This window comes from Homarus americanus, unplaced genomic scaffold (genome assembly GCF_018991925.1).
Source record: "Homarus americanus isolate GMGI-L3 unplaced genomic scaffold, GMGI_Hamer_2.0 scaffold4896, whole genome shotgun sequence".
In the NCBI taxonomy this organism is placed as follows: Eukaryota; Metazoa; Arthropoda; class Malacostraca; order Decapoda; family Nephropidae; genus Homarus; species Homarus americanus.
This window is the reverse complement of record NW_024749657.1, coordinates 2,285,829-2,303,067: the sequence shown is the minus strand read 5'-3', so window position 1 is coordinate 2,303,067 and position 17,239 is coordinate 2,285,829. Positions and strand designations below refer to the sequence as shown.

Sequence of the window (17,239 nt, the reverse complement as noted above, 5' to 3'; positions counted from 1 at the left end):
CTGTCATTTGGTAAGTGGCGGGGCCCCTGGCAGCTGGTTGTCCGTCCACCATAAGAATCGTAAGGCGTCTCGATGTTCGGTACTACTCGCACTTAATGGAACATTGCCTCGATATTAGTCATGAGTGCCACCTTTGTCTGAATCTGATGAGGACTCCCGTCAAATTTGCTGTTAAGGTCTGGCCCTTGCATCACCTGGCTGTTCAATGACATCAACTTACATTTGGCTGCACAATCAAAACTATTTTCACCTTTTCTGGCTTGTTGGGATTCAACACAGGGTGGTGTGAGAGATACCAAGTCTTTCCGGGTGTAACACTGAGTTTTTGATGTGGGACTCGCTCAGCATGTCCCTCGTCGACTAGACGTCTCATCTCTTCTTGATACCTCTGAGAGAGCCTTGGGTTCTTTAGGAGGCATTTCTCAGACCCGCCAATCGCTGTTCAGCAAGCTTCTTATTGTCTGGGAGTTCCGGCTCTTTCTGGTAAAACAACAATGACCTTGGGGATAGTGATGGATCGGCTCTTTCTTTCTCCTACGCTAACCACCTTTACACTGATCTCTTCGGCGTTTACACTACTCTTTCTTTCATGATTGTGCCAATGAAGAGGGAAAAACTGGCATTCCCTCTGCTTGCAGCCTTGGTACTGCTCGTTAGAAACTCCCGTAAAGTGTAGAAGTCTCGAGTGTACTCCAGAGCAGCCATCTATACCACATACCATCTTCTGGCTGCACTCCGTTATCCGGTGATTACGACCCAGGCTGGCGAAGTAGTGACATTCTTCCCTTACCAGGGAAGTTCGTTTCCCTGTGGACATGCTGAGGAATGTCCGACACATCTGAAGGTGATCTCCGTGGCATAACGAGCAGCGTTCATCGTCCGTTTCTCTGGTTGTCTTCATTCTTGATGTCACCAGACCCACAAGTTTCTTCCTCGACGAGGATTGGCATGAGGATGAGTCTGCATATATTCTGCTTGGTTCCTCTGGTCCTTGTCCCTTGGGGCCTCCTCCGCCATGTCGACCATATCCATAGTGAATTCCAACATCCGCTCGATCCCAGGAGGCTTCCCTTGTTTCCTTTTGTATTTATGCACGTTATTCACATTGTCGTCACTTATGGTCCTTCATCAACGTTAGTGGTTTCGGCGAGCGAATTTGATGCTCGGAAGTACTTCTGCGCTCCCCCTGATGAAATATTCCCGGCTCCGCGGTTTAGGTGAGCGTCGGGAGTCCTCTTGAAGTATATAGGGTTTCTTTGTCAGTTTCAGTTTCAGGAAAGTCATGTCTCTGGTAGTGATAACACCTTTCCGCGATCCTCTGTTGTTGTTGAGATTGTTGGACTGTAGTCCGACACGGGCCTTTTCCTGTAGGCGGTCCGTTTGGTGGTTCCGGGTGGATCTCTTGGAGCAGCCAGGCCAGATTTGGGATTGGGGATGGAGGTTTTCCTACCTGCAGGTATGAAAGGATACTGCAGGTTTGCAAGTATAAGCGGACCCCCGATTAGTGAACCTTACCACCAACCCCCACTCTTGGACGTGGTCAGTTTCGGAGTGGCGCGCCCCCTGAACTGGGGTCTGCACTTGCTGGGGAGGATACTTCATAAACTACCTGGGTGATGGGTATCTATGATATTTTAGTCCACCGAGCCGTCTGTGAAGTATGATGCTGCATCGGCCGGTGTTCAGTGGCTATGGGTTCCTGAGTGTCAATGCTTCTGGAAAGTGGGTATGACGGGTGGAAAGATGTTCCCTCTCCCTCCAATGGGATGTTCCCGACCCTGAAGCGCTGAGTGTTGGGAACTCTCCTTGGGTGGGTGTCGAGGTGTAGCAGCTAGACACTAATGATTCCGGCGGATGACAACTTGTGTCTAGCCCATACCTCATTGTGGCTGTCATCCCTTTACTCGTTTCCAGAAAGGGCTTTCCTCCTGATAATGAGTAGCATTTCACCAAAGTCCTCCGTATTGCCTAAAGTCTGTAGTTGCTCCATATAATCTTTCATATTCTGCATCATTGCTGTCAATTGGGTGAGCGTCTGCTGATAAACCCCCGATTACCCTATTTAACCGGCCTGTTGGTTTCATCCTTCTCTCGGGTGAAAGGGTTTCTCCACTTCGCCCTGGCTGTATGAGTGACCGGTTAGCATCTCCGTCATTCAGGGCCTCCAGGTCTTTTACGCTGGTGAGGCTTGTCTCCTCTGCCTTGTTTCCTTCCATGACTGGTGACACAGTGAACTCGATTTGGCTCTTTCGGTGGACAGCTATAGAGACGTTCGGTTAAGCGGGAACGCTCTTCCACTGACACATCTGCTTGTTTATAAAGATGTCATATAAGTGAGGTCATACCAGCGATGCCATGCAACTGAAGTTATACAAGCAATGTCATACAACTGAGGTAATATAAGCGATGTCATACAACTGAAGTAATATAAGCGATGTCATACAACTGAAGTAATATAAGCGATGTCATACAACTGAGGTAATATAAGCGATGTCATACAACTGAAGTAATATAAGCGATGTCATACAATCACGACCACAGTGGTGTCACACACGAGTGACATCCCTCAAACGCGTGACATGCACTACGCACGAGTGATGTCACACAAACACGACCACAGTGATGTCATACACAAGCGACGATGTCACACTAACACGCCCACAGTGATGTCACACACGAGCGACGTCTTTTCTGAAATGGCTGACACTGGACCACGTTTCTACACACGTGTTATACACGTATTCAACTGGTTTAACTATTGTTATACAGTACATATAAACACACATACACATATACATATACAGTCGACCCTTAACATACGCGGGGGTTAGGTAACAGAGATACCCGTGAATGTTAAAAATCCGTGTACTTTTGCTGCCCCCCCCCCCCTAAAAAGAACCCTGGCCCCCCATGTCCTTATTTACTGTATATACCTGTGTGTAGTTCGAGTTTTTAAGACCAAATTATTTGGCAAAAAATTGGGGGTCGACCTCTAAACGGGTAATAGTGTCGTTAGGTTGAAAAATATTTACCAGTAACTACCAGTAAACAATGGAAACGACGCACAACGCACCTCCAGCTGTGAGTGTCGGTACAGTTGCCAGGGCAGATCTCCTGCGTCATCATAGCAAGCCCAAAGTAGCCAAATGCATGGTATGGTATGCACAGGACGATGTAAAACAAAGTATTCATTTTTTAAAGTTTATTTATAGATACTGGACATAAATTTTTGTTCATTACATTCGAAACATCAATCTTTGTTAATTAAATTTGAAACAAAAGAAAACTACGATACCGTATTTTCATTAAAATATTACATCACAAGTATATTTTACCTTAACTGTGACTGAATGAATATATTCTCGCGGGGTCGGCTACTCAGCGACAAAAGCGTTTGTAGGGGAGGGATCCACTACAATACTCCCTCCTTCCCTCCAGGCGGTGTAGGAGACGTTGTCTGCAAGGTTGCATGGCACATGTGAGGCAGAACGGGCGGTGCATGCCACATGTGAGCCATAACGGCGAGGGCGTGGATGAGCTGGCCGCTAGAGGAGACATCTGTCTAGATACACAATATCTGTGGGAGTAGAGAGGGAGAAAAAGGGTGTGTGGAGGCGATGAATGTTGTGCTTCCCTCACGGCAGGTACAGAGTCGTCAGATGCGCCTGCTGGGGTGTGTGGGCCTGGGTCAGGAGCAGGGGCTGCGTCAGCAGAAGCGGATGAGGGCTCGTGACAGCAGCTGGGTCCACGACAGCAGCAGGGTGCAGGACAGTAGCAGGGGATACCTGAGGGAGAAAAGAGGGGTGTGTGGGTCCGCCCTCAGGCGCATGGGCCGCGTCGGGAGCAGGGGCTGCATCAGGAGGAGTGGCAGGGGGTACTGCTGGGCGGGGGGCGGCGTCTGAGGCAGGACGGGTGTGCTGGGGTCGGTAGGACGTGGTGCTTGGGGCAGGAAGAGGGGCAGTGTCTGCTTAGAGAAGCAGTGCTGCTCTCGGGTGTCTAACCTGCGGTGTAGAGACAGTAGCTGTAGAGCCAATGAGAGCTGCCTCTGTGTGGATAAGCCAGTCTTCCATGTTGCTTGAAAACTGGGAGAGTGATCAGTTTCTCCTCCATCCTGTGTGAGTGCGAATCACTCCGGGCTCACCATTTGTGGGGTATGTGATGTTGGGTTCACACTCAGGATGGGATGGAGAAAGGAAACTCACAATGAGCTCTCTGTATACATGTTGTATTGGATGTACAATGCAGCTTGGTGCTGGGAAGTGGCAGCGTGGTTACAAGCGTGATGTAGAGAGAGCTGGTTGGTGAGGATGCTCAGAGGAGGACAGCTTGTGGGTCTCCATGCTCGCCGGTGGGAGCGAGGGCCGCCAGGCAGCGGCGGAGGAGGAGGTGTTGCTTGCTGCGGCTGTAGCTAGAATAGAGAGCGGTCACCACGAGGTCAGGTCTTATATAGCGGAGGTAGGCGTGGCTTAATAGTTGACCTCCGTGATGTATGGCGGTGCTGGTTAACCTAGACCACGAGGCATACACTGGGGAATTCGCGGGGTCGGCTACTCAGCAACAAAAGCGTTTGTAGGGGAGGGAGCCACTACAACCTAACCTTCCGATGTTCAAGAGATGTTACTCGTTTTTTTAATAGTTTTCGGTTAAAATACTGTTATATTACAATGATATTCTATTCATACTGTGCTTGATATACTACATTCACGGAAATGTAATATTTTTGCTGAAATGACGTGCGTATTACAGTGGTAAGTGGGATAAAATCGTGACGAAAACAATGACTTTTGCTTTCTTTCGTTCAAAAGATGTTACCGTAATCGCTTTTCGAATGGTTTTCAGTTAAAAAAACTGTTGCATCACAAGTGAATTAGGATTGAATATTATTGTAATACAACAGTTTTTTAACTGAAAACCATTCGAAAAGCGATTACGGTAACATCTTTTGAACGAAAGAAAGCGAAAGTCATTGCTTTCGTTACTTTCCACTGTAATACGTACGTCATTTCAGCAAAAATATTACATTTCCATATTCTCATAAATAAATACTAGTTTTGCTGAAATGTAATGTATTTCAATGTAAATTAGGATAAACTACATGAAAACAAAAGACTTTACCTAACCTTTCGATGTACAAGATATGTTACTCGTTTTTTTTATAGTTTCCGGTTAAAATACTGTTATATTAGTGATATTCTATTCATACTGTGCTTGATATAATACATTCACAGAAATGTAATATTTTTGCAACTACAATGCTGATGTCAACACAAGCGTGGTTACAGCGAGACTGACTGAGTGAGGGAGAGGTATGCATGTGTGTGTGAGGTTGCAGGAGCGGGCAGTGTCCCGTGTTCGGTGCCACGCGCGAGTTGAATGGCGTGCGATTTGAATGTACTTCAATTACTTCAATGTACAGAATATTCCTCCGGTGGGGCAATCCGCGTATTTGCAAATCCGTGTATGCTAAACCTGCGCATGTTAAGGGCCGACTGTATATAGATATAACTTGAATGTACACACACTTAACCCACAAATCATTTTCATTTATGTATTTCTTCATGGTTCCTTATTATCATTGTTATTATTATTATTATAATAATAAATAACCTCAGAGTAATTCACCTTATTTGTTTGACTTAAATCTAAAATCTAACACCAACGTCTTATATAATTACCGTGAAAAATATACTAAGACTTATATACGTTCACTTAGGATGAAGACAAAAGTAAAAGTTAATGCATCTTATCAGAATTATGTATCTGTTAAGCGAACTTTTGGTGATTGTCTTCTGAAGTTAATTTTGCGATTTGGTTGATATTTGATATACTATGGTGTCACTGGTATAGGAAGATGAGCTGTTAGTTATAATCACTGGCGTGTGTGTCCGAGCGAACGCTAACTACCCGTCCGCCCAGACCAAACATTACGACACTGTCCGGGTATTCTGGAACCTTCACTCACTGGGTGCGCGGCCTCCCCCATGCTGACGACGCACCCACCCACTGTGGGTGGGTGGCTGATCGACGACCTACGCTCTCCCACGCTGAACTGCTGAACTCCCGGCGTTGGTCCTGAACTGCTTATGTTAAGGGCCGACTAATTTTAAGATAAACGTTACTTAACATTTAGGGTATGAAGAACGGACCTAACCTCAGCTAACTTTCTCATCGAGGGGCTCCGCCCCCTGGTATATTAAACAGAAAGAACTTACTATGATATGGTGAAATTTGAGTCATTTTCTGGACGTCAGATCATACGGGTGCATCGGCACTTATGCAGCCCGGGCAGCGGAGTGATTTATAGTGATGGTGGGAAACGTCGAGCCACGGCATTGAGTATGTGATGAACAAATTTCTTTCCTGTCTGAAAGCACAGGAATTTCCGCAGTGTGGACAGTCTATATATAAAGGAACAATGCTGTGGTTCCCTTATAAGACTGGCGACAACTTTCACCATCCATGCTGAAAATGAAACTGCTGGGGGAAGCACAGCACCAGAGCGCAGCCTCATTACCGCCTGGAAGACAAATTAGTGCATGCCTAGGCGCCTAATTATATGTGAAACGAAAAATTTGCACAAGAAATGATTATCATATCAGAACTCTCTGATAAAAATAAAAGTAAGAAAATAAAGAGTAATAAAGTAACTGGTATGCGGGTTAGTCGTAAATATTGACCATTTTCTCTTTATTCATAAGACAAATTCTGTGGTTACAGTACTTTGACATAACACTTTACAGTAAATAACAATCATATCTGACAACCAGACTTATATGATTTTCAACCCAGAGTTCCGTTTCATATTTTTTTTTTTACACTAGAAGAGATCCATTCATTACAAACAATAAAACAATTTCATGGCAGTGAAATGAGCCCTAATTTTTGTTTATTTTTTCTCCCCCAATGATTTTTCGGCAAAAACCTCCGAGGCCGAGTGTAAGTCTTCATGCACGTATGTGTCTCAGGCTCCGAGACTGAGAGGGTTAAGGACCTGAGTTGTTGAAGTGCAGTAATTACATAAAAAATGATTTTCTTTAAACAGTTCAGATAAGCCATGTTATCTCCAACCCCACCCCAATATATTTACTATTTTCGGACTGGGGTCTGCCCCAATTAGTCCTATTTATTGAGGTTCTACTGTACTGTACAAGAATTTTTTGTAGAAAATCTGGTAGCTATAGTCTCAGTGAGGGGAAGTGTTCTCCACCACTTGATGCATAAACATTACTGAGGGTTATGACAATATCCTAGTGGTAAACTTAGATTAAGGAGTCATTTATAGCTGGTCTCTTTCTTCTTAAGTTCTGAAGATTCTCTCCATTACAAGATTAGTTTAAGAATAATACTGTTTCTATGTCTGTTGTCTGCATTATTTGACCGTAAATTACCTTACAGTTGTCATGTCTGCTGCCATCATGTCATCTGAGGAGAAACTGGAAACTGCACCTTTTGATCCCCGCTTCCCAAATCAAAATCAGACTAAGTAAGGCAAAATTTGCTGAATGTCAAGACTAATATAGTTTTAAGTTCAGCAGTATAGTACCATATTCTTTAATTAACCTCATGTGTACGGGGTTGCCTCTAAGCTGAATAAAATTAACTGGCATTATCCAAATAAAGTAATAAAAGTGGCTTCCCTGTAGTGAAGTGGTTAACATCAGGTTGCATTGTTTAATTCTTATGATACTGATGTATTGTACTTGTATACAGTATATTCATTAGTGAGTACAGTAACAACATGGTACAGTATACGAACACCTTGGGACCTTAACACTCGGGATTGCCTTAAGTTTATTTAATGGGCTTATCACGCACTCTTTGGAAAAAAAGGCTGAGAAATCGGAAGAAACCTCCATCAGTCAATATAAGATGTACATAGCAAGAAAGAGGAAATCATGAGGAAGATGATGGTGTAATCAGAAAAAATAATAGGGGTAATGTAAACAGTAAGTTACAGAATAAAAAGTAAAAATAAGTGGTGGTTCAGCGCGCAGTTGCCGAAATGTTCTACACATTTTTTCCTTGCTAGGGTGGTGGTGTTTTTTTTTTTTTACTCTGTCTGTCTCCAATCATTCACACATTTTCTTATGGCGAATTGTTACTGTACACATACTAAGGAAGATGAATAGACCAGTTAGAAGTTTCTGTGACAAAAATTTAAATTTTGGCAATAATATTTCCACTTACCACTCGGATGAGGTAGGCCTTGGCATATGCATGACAATGACAATAGCATTACGAATTCATATCAATTAAGCTCAATATATTCATTATAATTCACCATACACATGCCTCTACTGCACTACAATTCACAATCACTTATTATTTTTCCGAGCTAGGCCTATTTATTACAACATGCTTCTGTGTGGTATGTGCGACTATTGTGAGTAGCCATTTTACCACCTTTTCATAAATTAAAAAATATTACACTATTTCATTAAAAATATTTCAATACACATCACTTTATCACCTCATAAGAATAAATATTGTGGTTGTAACTGATAAATATTTGGAGTTAACATCCACTTGGCCATTTGGCAATTGCACCAACGTCTCACAAATTCAGAAATGTTTCAATATCTCATTATAGATAAAAATATTTAGAGAGAGTGGCACAAATGCCACAGTAACCATTTTTAAATCATGCTTGGGCTTACACACCTCTCACTTACTGAGCCAAACGCAAAACTTGCGTGTTGTCTGGAGGCTGCGGTGTCCACCGCATGTAGACAGGTTGCTACCTAGCCTTAAAACCTGATTCCATGCAGGAGAGTGACGTTAAAATTGGAAATAATTCGACCATGAACTTTAAGAGAAAATGAACTACGGTAAGATCTTGTATTTCGCGAGTAATATAGACTGGAAAAATTTTGCCAAATACAAATCCATAAACTAATGGGAAAAATAATAATATAGACTGGCCACTCTACATCAACCTCTGATTTTCCCATTTATAACCTCCAAATTATACAAATTCTGCTTTTATTGACTTGATTGTTTTTTCCGGAAACTAGTTTTTAGGCCTTGCTCAAGTAACTTAATCACACGCTGCTTATCCTGCATCTAGTACTTGGCAAACTTAACTCCCATATGATAGTCCCGCTTCTCCTTTTCCTTATTTGGCCGCTTAGGTGAGTCTGTCCCACCCCCACCAGCACCAGTAGGGCCCCCAGCAGAGGTAGAGGCCATTATCTTGACTCGATAAGTGGTAGCACCACCCAATAACAGACCAGGCGGTCGCTAGGATGGCGTGGGCTACAACGCGTTAGTTGCGTTCTTGTAAACCTCTTTTACGTTCACCACCGGCAATTCGATCACCAGAACGCTTCTTGGAAGCATTCTTCTTACCTTGTCTTTCCTTTTTCATTACTAACACAACAAAATTGGAGAAAATTGCAAAAATCACGGAGTAATTGACAGAAACCGCGCGATTCAACTGATCACATGATGTACACAGAGAGCGCTGGTGTAAACCGTTATTAGTCCTCACTAATAAACATTCTTTTTACTTATTCTATTCATACAGTATTTATGGGTAACAACAAAATTTACAGAGTACCTCTCAAAAAACACTTCACAAACAAGAGACACAAATCAATTGAACTTGTGATGTTAAACGTGAACTGTAAATATTGCATAACCCCGCGCCACGCTTAAAACGTTGAGGATGGGATCACGCTATAGCCAACATTTGTATGCAAAAATTTGCGTTTTACAAACATCGTTCCCCTATTTATTAATCACGTTACGCCAAATATAAGACTTGGTTACATTAGGTAGTGCTCGCGAAATATGAGATCTTACTGTATACGCCATGGTGGCGTGTCTGATCGTGAGGCAAAAGTTTCATTTACATTAAATCAAAATGTCACATGAGTGAATGATCCCAAGAGTGTTAAGATGTCCACATAATAAAAAACTAAGTTCTGTACAGGACGGTAGATTTTTTGTGTATGTGTGTCTAAAGCTACATGTTTTTCCTTGAAGGTATTGCTACCAAAGCTTTGTCGACTACAACCGATGCCAAAAGATAAAAGGTGAAGATTATGAGCCTTGTGAGTACTTCAAGAAAGTTTTCCAGTCAGTATGCCCCAATGCCTGGTTAGAGAAGTGGAATGACCAGTTGGAGGCTGGAACCTTCCCTGGAAAAATCTGAAAATCTTCATAATTGACCTTCGTACATGTGTTAGTTCAGAAAAGAATGGTGTCTTGATTCCCTCCTGCTTTTCTTTTAACTGATATTTGGGTAATGCATTGTGTATGTTTCAAGGCATTCCAACACTCATATTACACTGAATTACAGCATTTCAGGCACTGAAAATATGCTTTCCCTTGTCAGAATTACAATATCATTTGATTAATATTCAAAATTAGGGAGGTGTGTTGTAGATATATGTACATTAATTTTTTATAATGTAGATAATGGAAAAACTGCAGTGACGAGTGTAATTTAACTTATTCCTGTGTGCTGTTCAAATAAAAATATGACCAGGTACATTATTGTATTTTGATCCCCAACTAGACCTGAATAGTCTTCTAAAAATAGTTATCCAGGTATTGTATCTCGTGGAAGTTAAATTATATTCATCTTGTCCAATATCTTTGGCCTTCCTTATTGTCCCTAACTGTGTAGTGGAAGGAGACTTGGAATGTTGCTTTCACATAAATTTGACTTACCGTATATCTCGGCCTACAAGACGGAATTTGAACAAAAAAAAATCAGCCCACAGTTAGGGGGTCGTCTTGAGCACCAGAGATAAAATTCTTACCTCTTAAATATTGCGGTTTAGCGTGTCAAGAGTGGTGATGGAAACATGGTAAACCACTCCCAAGGTCCTACCACTAATTATTTTATACTGAAACTTACGTTTGGGAAGCTGGATTAAAATGAAGATTACCGGTATATTAAAATAATAAAAATGTATTATAAACCAGTCTAACATAACGTAAAAGAACAATATACCCCGGTAATAAACACAGCTGCTATCATCATCCCCATTTGCCAGTGACAAGAAAGGGAAAGTGACCTTGACTGTGACCGCCTGTGGCAATTTTTAGCTGTCCTTGTGTTCGGAGGTGGTCAGTAATGCATATCTGTATATTTACTGATCATAATACTTATCTCCTATAAATAATTAATTTAAAATTTATTTTTTTACAAAGAATATTCAGTAAATGACGGAGTTAATTCTTGAAACTACCGACAGTGGTAAATTTAGGATGAGAATGATGAACAGAAGTCACGTCATGGATTCCAGTTTGGTCCTTAATGATCACCATAAATTTCTGGTCAACTTCACCTACCAGGTTTAATGGTAGCCTCCCTTTTTCGCGAAACAAGTATATAAATTAAAGAAAATACTTGCAGTGTGTTTAATGTATTACAGTATATTATAAATAAATAAATAAACCAATAAATTGGCAAATCTATTTCAAGTAGATGGAAATATTATACTCACACCAACATTAGTTCCAGTTAAATGACTGACGTTTAAGTGAGTCACTAGTGTACACCAGCCCGTAAAATTTGATGCCAATACTTGAAGTGAATTGGCATTATTTTAAATAACCAACCATAAATAAATGGAAAAAGATCAGAGGTGAGAAACATCATATTGTATGTATGTTGTGTTGTCAAAGGAAGAGAAACAATTGAAACTCTGCAATTGTGTGTAAATGAGGCAGAAAGATAAATCAGCAACCTAAGACTTGGTCACAATTTTCGTGATGCCATATGGTAGTAGGGTCTACCATTAGACAATACTGTACATTATGCTTTCAATATCTTCCCAGGCAGTAGAATCTCCCTGTTTGGAAGCTGCCTAAAACTTTTAGTAATATTACTTTGATACAACATGATAGACAAACAATGAAATTAAACAAACAAAAGTTTTTAACCAAGACCTCTCTGAGAACAGAGGGAGGGAGGGAGGTGGAGATAAGACGGCTATTTATAGCCTGTCTTTGTGTAGGAAGTCGACCACACTAGAAATAATTCATTTAAAATTTATATTTTTTACATAGAATATTCAGTACATGACTGTGATTATAAAATATTGTGAATATATATATATACAGTATATATATATTTAGTTAGTAAGTATGTACAGTAATCTTTTTCACTCAAATCCTAATGAAACACTATTGAATTAGAATACTGTAGCTGGTTGAAGCAAGCTTATAAATTAAAGAAAATACTTGCAGTGTGTTTAATATATTACAGTATGTTATAAATAAATAAATAAACAAATAAATCGGTAAATCCATTTCAAGTAAATGAAACAATTGTATTCTTCACCGACATTAGTTCAAGTTAAATAACAGACTTTTAAGTGAGTCACTAGTGTTTACACTACACCAACCTCTAATAATGGATGCCATTACTTGAAGTGAATTGGCCTTATTTTAAAAAACCAAGGATGTGTAAACAGCACTGGTCAATGGGATGGTTGGTAAAGGACTACTGGGTCAGTAAGCTCCCAATGGTAAGTGTCACATATGGGGTACTGGTCTTGTACAGCGAATAGGGCTCAAAAGCTACTTTTTAAATGGAAATTTTGGGGGCCGTCTTATACACCCCGTCGCCTTGTAGGCCGAGATATGCGGTAAGCTGTGGTGAATATTATCTGAAATACAAATTCACCAAGTCTCAATATTAGGCACTGCTGCCACATGTGGGCCTGTCTGTCGAGTTCTCATATTCAGTATTTTTTCTCCATTATTTTAATGGTTTGTGAACATGAATGTATTAGCAAAAAATCTTGAATGAATGTGATAAATGGTGCAGTATCCTACCCCCTCCCTTTATTTTCTTATGGGTAATTATATCCCATTGTGTCGTCTCACTGAACAATGCATTTTTTGGTTCAACCTTAAAAGTACAGTAACTTATCTGCATATTTGTAGTGCTGTTTATGAATGTACTGTCAAGTCCATTTGCTTCTATCAGGTTGAGACTTTTCTCCTGGGGCTTTGAGGCTCATCACAAGTGTTCTTATTGGGCATGTCATGGGGCAGACTTTATGAAATGAATAAAGAACTCTTAAAAAAAACTCGAAAACTAAGATTAAGTAAGAAAGTTGACCATAAATTCCACTCATGAACAATAAAGTTGTGGTCCTGAGAAAATTATAAATAATAAATTTAATGATGTCACTGGGCTCAGAAATCACTTATGAGGGGTAGTTAAACAGTAATTTTCTTATAACTACTTAAAATTAATATTTCCACAAAAAATGCCAACAAGAAAGGTTATAACATTATTAAGAAATCACTACAAAATAGCAAATGAATAAAAACATTGTGGTGGCCTTCAAAGGGAGTAATGCAAGTAACACTTAAGAAGATCACTGGCCACAAAAGTATCTTGTCCAAGTATAAATTAACACTGGCAAAGTACACAGGTAGGACAAAATTGTTAAACTGTCCAATCTAAGGCTGGCACGTCCATAGACCTAAGAGAAATGCTTGTGGGTGATTTAACCTAAGTTAGCTGAGCCATGAAGAGACTGAAGATGCGCTGGAGAGGGACCGCCACAGGTTGACTCGTTGAGTGAGCTGGAATTATGGAGTAAGGTGAAGAAGTTTGTTGCGAATGATGTGACGGCTCATTAAATAACCTCGGTTAAGACGTCACGTTTCTATTCTAAAAATGTGATTGGTTTCTTCAATGGTATCAGTTGGTGTTCTGGAAAATTTCGAAGCGAAGAAGACAGTGGGAGGAGTTGAGTGGCGCCTCTGTTGCACCAGAACTTCTAGAAATTTCTACATGGGTAGCCAGCGAGTGAGGGATACTTCCCCCCACCTGAAAATCTCAAAGGTTCCATGCAGAATAAGTGGAGCCACAGAGGTGACCATCCTAGTCATTGTTCCTTGTAACAAGGTTTCTGTCAGTAAATTTGTCTAGCTCATGGATGTGGGGAACTTGTAGATTATATTCCTTTAGTCCAGGAGCCTACCTCATTAATCAGTGATTAGAATTTTTCTTTTTGTGATTAGTTTTTTTACTTTGAAGGGATGAGGAGGGTCACAGAAAATAAAAATAAAAATTTAAAGGTAAGGGCCAGACTCTTTCTTGGTGGTTGAGTAACGTAAATGGTGGGGCAACAGCTTCAAGGAGAAATAACAATGAATGAAGCAGTTGCATTTCTGGATCAGCTTGTAGGAGGACAGCTCCTGTTCCAGTGTTGCAGGCATTCACATGTAGAATGAAGGGTTGATTGAAGTTTGCATTCCATGACACTGGAGCAGATGCAAGGAGAGACTTTATTCTGTTAAATGCTTCTTGACTGATAGGAGACCATTTGAATGGTTCTTTTGGAGAGATGAGATCAGTAAGGGGTTTGACTTCTGAAATAAAGTTCTTACAAAAGTTTCTGTAGAAACTAGCAATACCCAAGAACCTTCTGAGCTACTTCAATCTTATGAAAGTGGAGAATTTCAGAATAGCTGTGCAGGGAACTGTCTTCCATTACCCAACAATGTGTCCCAGGTAAGTAACGGTATCTTGGGCCACTGACTTGGACTCAAGATAAATCCAGCCAAGTCGAAAGCGATGGCCATCTGCACAGACGCACCAGACAAGATGCTCTCCATACAAAACATGCCGGTAGTCTGGACCAACACCCACCAGTGTCTTGGAATCTGGTTCACCAGAAACTCACTTTCAAGACGCAACTTGAGTATCTCAGGCACAGGACGTAGAGCAGACACACACAATATAATGAATTAAAGCTCGCAGCGGAAATCCGCGGGAGCAAACCTTCATGTGTAGCAAAGCCTACTACACGACATATGGATAACAGTAGATTACAGTGCTCCAGCACTCATTGGACTGAGAAGACCAGATAGCTAAGCTAGAAGTTATCCCAAAATAATGCTCTCAGGACCATGCTGGAGCACCCATGTGAACCAAATTTGCAATTTGCAAATGGAAATTGAACTACCACCCTGGCAGTACGAGTCAAAGCAGGTGACAGCCGGTCTCCGCCAAAAATCTGTAGATAAGATAAGCCCACAGCTGCCAAAGAAACGTAGATGGTACCACTCCCACCTGGGCGCCCAGAGTGAGGCCACCTATTCATAGAAGTGTAGAACCTGCAAGCAGAAACACTCGTCAAGACATACGAGACAATGGTAACGTAGTTCCACCACCATGGAGCTGTCCACCAGCCACATTCAAAATCACCGAACTAGGTGATAGCAAAGCCAACCTCCAGGAGGAGGACCTCAAAAGAATAACTCTCGAAGCCATAGCCACCGAGACACCGGCTGATGCAGCATCATTCTTCACAGACGGCTCGGTGGACCCAAAACATCATAGATCCGGAGCGGCCTTCTACACCCAAGGTCAGACCCTCCGATGGAGACTTTCCAATGACTGCTCCACCCTACAAACAGAGTTGGTAGCAATCTCAAAGGCCCTACAACAAGCTGCAACACAACACTACAAGTCCATCATATTTCACACGGACTCGAAAATGGCCATGCAGGCGCTGCAACACAGTCAACCAAGAGACAACATCCACATCATAACCTCGATCCTCACACGGATCGGGGGAAACGACGTGGCAGACGAAGCAGCCAAGGCAGCTACACGTTCTAGAAGCCTACACATCCAAGTTCCAGTAAGCATGCAACAGATCAAGAACCACCTCAGGAAGACTACCAAGCTCCACATCCAAAAGAGCTTCATTGACGCATTCAACGCTGGTTCCCAATCAGCCAAATGGTACCTGGTGGCTACAAAAGGGGAACCACCATTCGCGGACAAGAAAACACCAAGACAAACCCAAGTTAGCCTTCATCGACTACGACTAGGGTACAAGTGCACCTGGCAGACGATCGGAAATGTCGTCAGGGGATGCACCTACTGTCAGGAGCAAGCGGCCAACCCTCTGGAACACTATCTCCTCTATTGCGAAGTCACACAAAGTCTCCGAAACAGAATTCGAAACTTCCAAGCGGCCACTCTAACCAGAAAGGCCCAAACAAACCACACTCACCACCTTCTCCGGGTCATCACACGATACCCACCACCCAAATAGCTTAGGAAGTATCCTCCCCCAGCAAGTGCGGACCCCAGTTCGTGGGGCGCACCACGTCCAAGAGTGGGGGTTGGTGGTAAACGTTCACTGACCGAGGGTCCGCTCACACTTGCAAACCTGCAGTATCCTTTCATATCTGCAGGTAGGACACCCTCCATCCCCAATCCCAAATCCGGTCTGGCTGCTCCAAGAGCTCCAGCCAGAACCACCAAAAGGGCCGCCTACAGGCAAAGGCCCGTGTCGGACTACGGCCCGACAATTTCAACAACAACAACAATCAAATACAGGAGGTCTCCTGGATACATACGTCCAACTTACGAACATCCGCCAATATGAACAAGGTCCCATAAAGTTAAAAATAAATTTACTCTTCTTTTTTATAAGAATTGGACCACCCAGGCAACACATATGCTTCCAATATCTTCCCAGGCAGTACCTCCCTGTTTGATAGCTACCTACTACCTTTACCTGATGACTTATTTTTTATTCTCCTTTACTGTATTTTCTCAGTCTATTTCTTTATTTTTTCTTAAATTAAGTGATTTTTGACATACAATATACAAGAACCCTGGCTATGATATACTGTAGTGGGATTTTAAACATTGCTCTGCAAGTATAGTATGCACATTGGGTATGTGTTTCGACTGAAGAACATCCATAGGAACAGAATCCGTACATAACCCAGGGACTGCCTGTATATCATCATTCCTCCTCAGGCACATCAAGCAACAACACCTCTCTCCTAGCACCAGACTTAACTGCAGCTTCTAGTTCTCCACTGTTATTCTATTGAATAAACTTTATTTTGGTATGATAGAGTTTATCTTTCCCCATCTCCTAGTACTTGAGCATCACTGTACCATAGTGTGTGTGTTTATAAGAGTATTGACAAAGAACTAAAGAGAATAGACAAAAACACTTCATTGGTAACCCCAGAGTGACTTACTTTTGAGATGGACAAGCAGAGAATATCTACAGAGTATTCCTGCCTTAACCACAATGTGGAAAATTGGCTCTCCCACATAGAAGTATCACTACCTGGATCAACAGCTGCAGACCTACAAAAGCACACTGCATTGGTCTGCATCCTCCCCACAGAGGTGGATACACAGGTGTTTGAGGTCATATCAATCCTGCTGGACAATTTTGCCCACCTGCTGACAGCCCTAAAATTGCTATCGAGGGCCAGACAG

At 41.9% G+C, this 17,239-nt stretch overlaps 1 protein-coding gene across 1 annotated transcript; it reads left to right on the top strand.

Moving 5' to 3' along the window:
• Window positions 1–7,365: 7,365 nt before the first annotated feature.
• On the top strand, window positions 7,366–10,495 carry LOC121853562 (cytochrome c oxidase subunit 6B2-like). The gene is made up of 2 exons (XM_042347781.1): window positions 7,366–7,483; window positions 9,988–10,495. Exons 1-2 carry the CDS (start codon window positions 7,401–7,403, stop codon window positions 10,154–10,156), a joined length of 252 nt encoding a protein of 83 aa, XP_042203715.1. The 5' UTR covers window positions 7,366–7,400; the 3' UTR covers window positions 10,157–10,495.
• The last annotated feature ends 6,744 nt before the right edge of the window (window positions 10,496–17,239 follow it).